Source organism: Ipomoea nil, unplaced genomic scaffold (assembly GCF_001879475.1).
Source record: "Ipomoea nil cultivar Tokyo-kokei standard unplaced genomic scaffold, Asagao_1.1 scaffold2826, whole genome shotgun sequence".
In the NCBI taxonomy this organism is placed as follows: Eukaryota; Viridiplantae; Streptophyta; class Magnoliopsida; order Solanales; family Convolvulaceae; genus Ipomoea; species Ipomoea nil.
Window position 1 is genome coordinate 3,847,641 of NW_017619254.1, and position 11,184 is coordinate 3,858,824.

General features: G+C 35.7%; 1 protein-coding gene across 1 annotated transcript; it reads left to right on the plus strand.

Moving 5' to 3' along the window:
• The first annotated feature begins 760 nt into the window (after positions 1-760).
• On the plus strand, positions 761-5,345 carry LOC109158995 (chromatin structure-remodeling complex protein BSH). Its single transcript, XM_019306955.1, has 10 exons — positions 761-906; positions 1,053-1,141; positions 1,895-1,989; positions 2,925-2,996; positions 3,117-3,164; positions 3,326-3,409; positions 3,719-3,757; positions 4,376-4,458; positions 4,585-4,647; positions 4,916-5,345. Exons 1-10 carry the CDS (start codon positions 854-856, stop codon positions 5,013-5,015), a joined length of 726 nt encoding a protein of 241 aa, XP_019162500.1. The 5' UTR covers positions 761-853; the 3' UTR covers positions 5,016-5,345.
• Positions 5,346-11,184: the final 5,839 nt, after the last annotated feature.

Genomic DNA, 11,184 nt, shown 5'->3' on the forward strand with positions numbered 1-11,184 from the left:
GCCATAAACCAAACACGCCCTTAAATATTAATTATCTCACAAAAATTAACTCGTAGTCCTTCATTTAGGCCTACAGCTAAGGGAAGAAAATTATCAACGACATCACCCAACATTCACCACTAACAATGTTATCCAATTTCCTTTAAAATATTGGAAAAGTCTCATACGCTAGCTAAATTCGTCGTTGCTTTCCTAGCACCACCAGTATTCAGTTTCACCTGCCCTTCATTGTAGGGAGATGGAGGACCAACCAATGCACATGGACCTGCCCCGGGTGATACATAATTCTTTTTGATAATTAACTTATCCACTTCTTTAGCAAGTTTAGTATCTAAAGTAGTCACCTCTTTGGTGATCTTAAGAATGCCAATAAACACCTTATCGTTCCGTGCCTTCAACAACTCTCAAAGAGTATAGGAGAATTTCACCTTCTAAAGAGTCACATCGTTGAGCAGTTATTTACTCAAACAATTGATTTTGGACCAAACCGAAAGCAATATGATTCAGTTAAGACTGAACAAAGTTGGACTAAGGGTCCTCTGCCAACAATCACGAGCCACCTCACAATCTCGGAATAGATGATTCAGGCTCTCCTCCTCTTCGCCACAGACCGGGCAACTGCATTGATAGCTATATTGGATTAATTTATAAATAATTAAAATACATGAATTAAATCAAATAAAACAGGATTTCACAGGTATATAAACCACATTAAAGAAAGTACAAGGGCCATATTGTATTTAAACCAAAAATAGATACCATTTTGTCCCTGATTCCCTCGGCATCGTTCTCCAAAATCCGCAAGTTGGCGCCCTAAATTCTGCCATCCGAGTTGGAGAGAAGCAAATACGCAATGAAACAGCACTCTGCTTGGAACTTTACGAAGACCCCCGTCAAGTTCAAGATGTAATTACTCCTCTCTTCATCTTCTCTAATATTTCTATCATTAATAAAATTTGAATTCCCATCAATTTCAGAACTCGTGTTAAATTTGCGCCTTTATCTTTCACTCATGCACAGTAATGTTAATGCGGTGTAATTTTGAATAACAGTCCGACTGCTGACAATCTAGTTCCAATCCGTCTAGACATTGAAATCGATGGCCAGCGACTTAGAGACGCATTTACATGGAATCCATCTGGTAAATCCTTTTACGTTTCCCAACAATTCGAGAGAAAAACTCTAAAATTGTTGCTGCAATGATTTGAAAGGAGATTTTAGAGGAAATTTCCTAAACGATATGCCTGAATAGCGTAGTTGGAAAGTTATTTGACAGTACGGGGCCATGGGGGCTGTCTGGTCATGGTTGGATCATGTAGAGTTATGATTTGATGCTTTATTTTGAAGGTTCTGTTGATTGATGGGCTGCTTGGTCTACATGATTTAACAAAAGTAATTCTACAGAAGGTTCCCTTTTGAAATAGCTCTATTTAGAAATTTGTTCGCTACTTGTAGGAAAAGATTTCAGCCTGAAATTCATGGGCTGACGCACCTAAATGTTAGCATTTGATGTGTTCCCCTAAATATCATTACTCATTTCTTAGAAAATTCCTGTTGTTTGTTTAATCTATGTTATCACTGAAAGTTGAGTTTGCTTGTGCATGCTTTGAGAGTCTTAAGTTACATACTCAGTTAGTATGGCATCGCACACTAATGAAACGTATTGGGTTCATTAGGTCAGAGTTGCTGGTACATGTGATGATTGACTTCTATTGTGTTACTTTCATAAATTTTAAAGTGTGTGGAAGTGACTGTGATCTTAAGCAGGAACTTTATTTCATCATTTGAGGAATATAACTAAATTAACAGTAAAGCACTTTTGTATGGTTCATATTATGAATTTTCAGTTTTATGCAATTTATTAGCTAAATATCTTCTCCAATTATTACTACAGATCCTGATACAGAGGTGGTGCTATTTGCAAAAAGAACTGTAAAAGACCTGAAACTTCCCCCAGCTTTTGTCACACAGATTGCTCAGTCCATTCAAGTACATATAAGAACTTCAACTTTCTTTGTTTGCATCTCTTGGTTGATTATGTTTTCTTTGTATCCACTGAACACACCATAGGATTTGCTTGAGGGCTATGTGTTCTCAAATGACAAGAAAAGCTAATTGTATAGTGATTTTTACTGACAACAAAGAGAATAAGGATCCATATATTAATACCACAGGAATGATCTTCTTCTTCTTCGTCGTTTTTTTTTTTTTCTGCAAACTCTCTCTCTCTCAGTCTCAAGGAGCTTTGACTTTTGTTTAAGAAGATAAAAAATAAAAATTATTAAAAAGCTTGAAAAAAAGTTAAGATTCATAAATCATAACCACAGGGGTAAAATAAGTATAACAATGAAAGGTATGAGTGGCATCTCAAAAGTCAAAGCTGTCCAAATTTGTAAATGTTCAGTGTTCATTCTATCTTCTAGAGCTTCTAGTAGACTTGTACAGGTATGCTACAAATAGGCTTTTTAGATACCATTGTCTAGTCTTGACTCTTGATGTTGCTGAAATTGCAATGTGCATACTCATTTTTAGATTCACTCACATTAGAATTCTTAGACCTCAAAATAGCTCGCCAAAATTCCACTTTTGATTCATGTTCTCTGTTCTTGTCATTTTGGACTATGCCATTGGTAAAAAAGAAGCACCATGGAACATTATCTTGAATTTTTTTTTTAATCAGTTAATCTATCAGTAGGTGGAAAGAAGAATGCCAATTGTTGAAGCGTTGAACCAAACTTCAAATGCAAGTGGTAGTAGAAAAATTAAGGCATATGGATCTCCTGCTGTATTGACTAGTGATACTTTAGTGCACAGCGAATTTCTATAGAGCTGTGCACCTCCAAAATTCCTTTATTTTCTTCATTTTTACATGTTTCTTCAATCTTCATTTATGATTATGCTTTGTTTTGCATTCAATTTTTCAGTCACAACTGGCAGAGTTTCGATCATATGAGGGACAAGAAATGTTCACTGGAGAAAAAGTTGTTCCTATAAAGGTTGGGAATGATTATCTCCAGATGTGCTTGATGACTTGCTATTTTTCATATTCTACTTTAGTCTGCCACCAGAATTTCTAGTTGTATTTTTGATTGATTAGATCTCGTTGGTTTGTTCAGCTTGATCTTCGAGTTAACCATACTGTGATAAAGGACCAGTTTTTGTGGGTAAGCTTAGTTCAAAATTGGACGTTGGATTCTTCAGTTCTATGATGACAATTGGTATTTTGGATAATTATATATTGTTAAAAATAATTAAACCATAAACTATTCTTCTGTTTTTAACTTTTTATTTAACCACTGATACAAGATGGGTAAAATAATTTCAGGACTTGAATAATTTCGAGAGTGACCCTGAAGAATTTGCAAGAAATTTTTGCAAAGATATGGGAATTGAAGACCCAGAAGTTGGAGTAAATACAATCTAATTATTATATTCACTACTTTATTGATGCAACTTGTAAATGATTTATCTGTTCGTTTAACTTTCACATGTGAAAATTCCCTTAGAAAGACAATTGACTTCTAGTTATATATCCCTTTGGTTTCTTCACTTTCTTGATTCTTTAATTTTTATTTTTTCACTTGAGTTAGAAAATGAAAATGATATCTAACTGGACTTTATCTGATGGCGTTTTATTTATTTATGGAGTCAATTAATTTATCTGCACTTGACATTGGTTGTGACATTTGCTTTATGAATTATTGCTTTGTGTTTGCAGCCTGCAATTTCCATTGCGATCAGAGAACAACTTTATGAAGTATGTGTTTCTGTACACCAACACTCGTCTTTCAGCAGTTATCTAGCAGATTTTTATTTATTTGTTTTTTTTATTGAACTTTTTTAATTTAAAAAAAAAAAAAAGAGGAGCAGGGAAAGAAAAGGGGAAGGAAATTTTGATCTCACCCCACCTTTTTGCCATTTCCTATCAACTCTAGTTCCAGAATGAGTCTATGGCTGTTCTATTAGCTCCACCTCTCACTAGTAGAACAACTAGAATTTTTCTGCTAAATTATAAAAACAAGTAATTACTTTGACCTCTAAACACTGTCTCGGTTCTATGGTACCAGGCTACCAGCCTGAGATTCTATAGCTAGGTCTTCAGGTACAATCTCCTTCCTGTCAGATGTACCACAAAATAAGTACAAATTAAATAAATACCTGTCTTGGTTTGTTATACAATACTAGCAATCTAATAACTTTTTTTTGGAATGCTACAAAAATGAAAGATAAGAACTCATTTCAGGGTCTGTTATTGAAATGGTGTTTGCCTAAAGAATCTTAGAGTAATTTTTGGATGTGCTACAGAGAATTAAGAATGCCTAAAGAATATTGTCTGGAATACATTATTAACATTTTATAGCGTGTCATGTTATAGATTGCTATTCAGAGTGTTGCATCAGCAAGGGAAAGCAGAATGCATAAGAAGGGGCGCAGAGGATTTGAACATTTTTCTGCCAGGTTCTCTTTTGTTTTCTAATTCTCATTTTTCAGTCATGCAATTTTGCGTGGTCTCAAACTTCACCCCCCACCAATAATCAATTTCATACATCTTCATCTTCCCATTCATCCTTTGTTACTTATCAGTAAGGCAGGTGGAGCTGGAGTGGACTTGGTTAAGTTATTTGGCAATAAAACCAGTGTTGTCCGGTAAGATTGCTCACCAACATTCTGTTATTGAATAGGGTGAAAAAGAAATAAAGAAAGAGCAACTTAAGATGAGAATTTGAATTGAAGCTATAATATTGGATTTTTAGCTACTAATCTCTAGCATTACAATTCCAAGAAGTCAATCATATTCGAGTTTATGGAGCAGATATTAGATGGTTATCAGTTTTATATCTTCTTCCAGCAAATCATGCTTGCTTGTTCACTTAGTTTGGTGACCTTACTCATCTATTGCGGCATCTTATTCCAGGAAAAGGAGGGAATGGGATGTATATGAACCTATTGTTGATCTCTTGTCGAATGAGGAAGTGGATGCTCTCGAGGCAAGAGAAGAAAGGAGTGCTCGATAATCTGCAAGATTGTACAAAGTCTGTACATGTGAATCTAGACTACGTATCCAGCATATCTGCCCATCAGGTGGACTTCCTGCCTATCATCTAGCATGATCATTCACCTGCAACAACTCTCAATTACAAACATGTTTTTTCCCCTATAGATATCAACTTTCATGAACCGATGGATGAATAGATTAGCATTTAGGCCTTCCAAGTTCCATCCTCTAAACATTTATATGTGGAATGTGGATCCAAGTTAGTATCTTTAAATTATGTTTGTATGCCTATGCAGAAAGGATTGTAAGTTGTTAGTTGTGTTAGTCATATTTTCTGTTTATTCTTATTCTCAATTTCTAAAATCACCTCTTAATTTTAATTTTGCTAGATTTTTTTTTTATTTTTTTTTACATTATCTGATTAATTTATGCTAGAATTAGTGAAATTTAAAGGTAATCAACTAGTCAATAAAGGTTTTGTTGTTTTTAAACATTATAAATTATTATGTGTTGAACATTGGGGATAAAATTAGATCCCAAGAATAGCATGATACCAAATTAATTGATTGCATAACTAATGCTTTTTACCATCTGAGTTCTGACATAACTATTCTATTACAACAATTACAATAATTTTTATTGCAATTATTACTTTTGTCTCATAATTATAGATTTGAATTGAAATTTTTTTTTTTTTAATATTACAAGGGAATGGAATTTCCAAACTACTAATCCCCTCCCATTAAGGCTTGAATCTATCACGTCTCACTTAGAGGAGCATTCGGATACCATTGGACCACAAGGTCCTTGGTAATTGCAATCTACTCTGAACTCATGATAGCAATTAATTTCATACCATAATTATTAGTTATTAATCATTCCAAAATTTTACTAAGAGAAGTTTGAGTAGCAATGAAAATCATTTTTTTTAAAAGATCAGGTGAAGAAGTAAACTAAAAAAGTATCCTGAGTGCTCCTCATTGTAACTCTCTCTGGCGCTGAGACACTCAAGCACTCCCCTTGTAAGGCTTGAAACACTCACCCTACCTATTGTGCGACACTCCGCCACACCATGCGACATTCTTGCCAAGTTTAATGCAGCCATCCATTGTGCCATAATGTCGTACACTGGCCTCTCACAAGTGAATACTCTCTCCCTGCTCTCTCTAATAGAGGGACCTCGTTTGTCTATGCTTTCAAAAACCTTGAAGATTCCATCTTTCATTTCCATTAACGAAAATAATACTTTAAAACAAATAATAACAACTGCAACTTCAACTAGTAAATCGGTTCTTAATATTTATTTGAGTTTGAGATGGATTTAGATACTTTCAAATATTTATTTGGGTTTGTAACAAATTCAACTAATTTTAAATGTATAAGTTAAATGTTCACAATTTACATTTTACAAAATTGTGAGCATTCATTATGTAAATTGCAGTGTTGAAAAAGACGCGAGGTACTTGCTTTTTTATTTTTTATTTTTTATTTTTTAGGGGTTATTTACCAAAAAAATTAAAAAAAATCAGGATTAGGCGGCCAACTGCGGAGGAGACTGATTTCGGCGTTTATCGACGCCTAGCGCCTAGGCGCGATCTTTGCAACACTGATAAATTGTTAACATTCAATGTTCAAACTGATCACTAAACGCAACCTGAAAATGCAATTAGGTCACTGAATGGAAAAAAAAAAAAAAGTGCAATTAAGCCAATGAATACCTCAAGTGTATGCATTTTCACATGATAACATGTTATCATTCATTTCATCATGATGTTTGCTTACGTGAAAAGTAATTTGGCATTTTTAATAATAAATTTTAAAAATAAAAAATAAAAGAAAAAGAAAAAAAAAACGTCGGGGTGTCGGTCGGCCACCCCTTCCCCGCTAGAGACGAAGGAGGGGGAATGGGGTGGACCTGTCTCACGCCACCCCCTTTCCTCTTTCATTCGTCTCTTGACGGAGAAGGAGGAGGGGGGCGGGGGTCACCCCGATATTTTATTTTATTTTATTTCCTTTTGTATTATAATTTTTATTTTTAAAATTTATTATTAAAAATACCAACTCACCATGTACGTAAGTAGACAACCTGATGAAATGGATGGTAACATACTATCAGGTGAAATTGCATACATTTATGGGCCGTTTGGTTCAGGTCATCTTAGATTACCTAAGTAATCTGAGTCTGGTAATGTTATATTACCTGAAAGCTGATGTGGCGGTAATGTTTCAAGGTAATGTGATTACCCCCATTTTTTTAGATAATCTTAGATTACCTTGAATTATTCCAACTTTGCCCTTGTTAACTGATCCTTATATAATAATATAATAATAATAATAATAATAATACACACATTATATATATATATATATATATATATATATATATATATATATATATATATACATCGTTTGTACGAAATGGTGTGTGCGGTTGATGGCGTGTGTTTAGAGAGTGCATGCGGATGGCGTTTGTTGAATTAGCATTAAGTAAAATAGGTACCGCACTGATTTGAAATTGTTTTATAAGCAATGCGACAAGTGTTTTGATATGACATGTGATTGGAGCTTTTTTTTTTTTTTTTTTTTTTTTTTTTTTTTTTTTTTTTGGATGTGTGTGCTAAACTTGGTTCTATATTTTAATTTGCTGTAAAAACTGAATAAATAGGGATTTGGTGTGTTACATAAGTTTCATATAGCCTGTGCAAGTTAGTTTTATGTCTGTGCGAGAATAGATGCTAGATTTTTATTTGCTGAAATAACAGAATACGTGATAGGGAAGGCGTGTGTTGCTGAATTGTTAATGTGCAACGTTCCAAGTTAGTTTTATGTCTGTGCAAGATTTCGCGATGATTGAGTGAAGCCTTTTCAAGTCAGTTTATTAGCCTGACATAATTAGTGTTTGAAGTTAGTTGTGGAAGATAGTTTTGCAAGTTAGATTGTACTATGTGCAATTCACTTTTAATACGAGTGCAAGTTATGTGCGAGTTATATGTATCACGCGTGTGCAACTTATTATACTGCCTGTGTAAAATGTATGGTATGTTGTGTTTAGCGTTCTCAAGATAGTTTATTTGCGTGTGCACGTTTTTGTTTTAGCCTGTGCAAGTTACTATTTTAGCGTGTGCAAGTTATTGTTTAAGCATGTGCAAGTTACTGTAGAGCCTGTGCATTTTATTTTTAATGACAGTGTAAGAGTGCAAGAGTGCAAGATATGTGCAAATGTATAGACATAATTTTATTATTAAACCACACGAAGAGTCATGAGTTAGTTGATGAAATGATGCTGTGTGATTTAATATGTAAGCGAATATGAATCATATGTTACAGGTGTGTGCGGTGCAGAGCCCAGTGGTGAAAAAGAACCAGAAAAGGATTGCAATATGGATATTAGCCCTGGGGGTATGAAATATTGGTTTACGGAATGCGACCCAAGCTTGAAACCATATGAAAGCCATCATTTTAACACAATGGAAGATGGATATCAATTCTATAAGAAGTATGTCGCAATAACTGAATTTGAATAACTCCCCTAGCCCAATTTGATTCACTGCTTTCCGTTGGCATGCACTTAACCGCTTTAGGTGCGAAACCAGATGCTTTGGCGATGCGCGAGTGTTCAGAGATGGGAATACAACCACACCATCACCACCGGACCCCACTTGCGCCCCACTCAAGGGCGGCTGAACTTGAGCTGGGATGGGCACCACAACGGGGGAAACTAGTGGAGACCCAACATGCACACCATCCAAAACCGGTTGTACCTGAGCAGGGGTAGACACCTCCGCGGGAGGAACGGGTGGAGCTGCTTGGGTAGTAGGAAAACCCACACCAGGAGGTGCTGCAAACAACTCCGAATTGTTCTCTACAAGGAAGACAACCAAACCAGATAAATTTAAAGCCATAAAAAATAATAGATGAAACAAACTCACCACCAATGTAATTCGCACTTGCCATAACAACGAACTACACACCAAAAATACAAAAGAACAACCCTAGACGAACTATTGCACATAGTTCGTAATGTATACTCTTGAACGAAAAACCATTTAGAAAAATAAAACAAGAAAATGCCATTGACAAATAAAATAGATAGATAGAAGACCGAACTATTACAAAATAAACAAAATTGATTAAGAAGCACGCACCATAACCTGCAGTGCACACAACTCAAATACTTGATATAAAAAATTAAATAAAAAAAAACCAATGACCAAAATGAAAATGAAAAAAAAAAAAAAAAGGTATTTATAACGAAATCGAACTTAAAACGCACATAATAAAATTACAACACGCCCTGTGCAAACAAGTGTACAAATTATTTCTCATACCCTACAGTTGAATACAAAGTTGCACCCACCACAAATAGCAAATGCACACAGCAATTGAATTTGCACACGCTCAAACCCTATTACGCAACCACCACCACCCCGCCTCAAACGGTGAACAAACACACCACCTCCGACTAAAATAAATTATTCTTCTTAAAAAAAACGCGCGAACAAAATCACCAACCACCCATCACCACCATAAGCAAACATAGACGGATGCATACAATAGCAAATTTAAACACACGCAGTACATATGTCACGTAATGCTAAATTAAATACTACAATTCAACGTAATGCAACAACATATCACCACACACGCACACACCGACATATCCATTTTCACTTCAGGGAAGCCATACTTTCACTGCACCGTGAGAAAAAACATGACCATTTCACATCGGCCAGTGGAGTTGCACACACAATAACTAACAACGCAAAACTAAGGCCAGTGGATTTACACACACCATCAAATGCTCGGACTAAAGAACAGACTCCAATACAAAACTATTTCGAAAACACATATATGAAGTCGTACGCACGAATAGACCAAACGCACGAAAAAAGAACTCCAAAACATTAAAAAAAAAATAGCTACAATTAAAGCAACAACTCACACCTCCATTGTCGTACCCCCACCACCCCATCGAAAATCACCACAACGACACCACCCACATCTCCCCCCCCCCCCCCCCCCATTAACCGGCTAAATACAAGGACATGCAAATACCTTAGAGCCCGGCCAACGCCATTACCCAGCAAAATAAAAAAAAAAAACAAAGAAAGCCCAGCACAATACGGAATAAACCCCGGACAAATAAGAACAGGATGCACACGCTGAAATCCTATAACGCACCCACCGCTTACTAAACATTACGGCAATCACACACCACTCGCTAAACATAAAGTCCTTAAAAAAGCAACAAAAAAAAAATGTGTAGAAACCATTACCCAGGCATCCAAAACACAAAAAACTTAGAACCCTAACATCCCGCTACAATCCACCCACCCAAACATACCAGAACCACCGCCCCATCCATCTCGCCGCTACAAACATGCAACACCAGCACAAACCCACATACACGAAGGAAAACAAAAAAAAAAAAAAAGAAAAAAAAATGCGGCTACCGGAAGACCCACTCCTCAAACGCTTGGACCGACGGTTGGTAGAACCGGCCATCACGATAGAACAGCACAGACAAAGATGAGCAGGGTCGGCGCTAGCCTAAAGAGATCGGACGGAGAATACACGCGACACAGAGGAGATCGCAAGAACCGAAGAGACCACATGAGAATACACGCAAAAGCCAACTACAAAGAAGTCGAATAGTCTGCAATTAAAGTTGCAAGAAAATAACACCCGATTTTGAACCATAATTAAATTGCACAAGCCCATAAAATAAGGCAAATAATTACTACTACCTATTAAAGATACAAAGAAAAATACAATAATGACCCTACATCTACAAATAATAAGCGCACAAAGCAAGAAATCTCATTAAATCTAGGACGTCCAAATATGCAAACAAACGTACAAGATTGAACCTCACCACCTCGCCTGACAAAGGTAACCTCACCGAATCCAAAATATATATATATTATTGAGGACATTATTGTAAATTGATCCATATAACTTAAAATATAACCTTGAACCAAACAAGGTAATATTATATTACACCATCCAAACCAAACACACAAGGTAATCTTACATTTCCAACACTTGCATTACCTTCTTGGAAGTAATTCTATTACTTGGGGTAATCCAAAATTCCGTGAACCAAACACCCCTTTAGAGTATTCAGTAGTCGAATTGTACCTTTTTTTTTTTTTTTTTTGTTCTCATTCAGTGACCTAATTGTATTT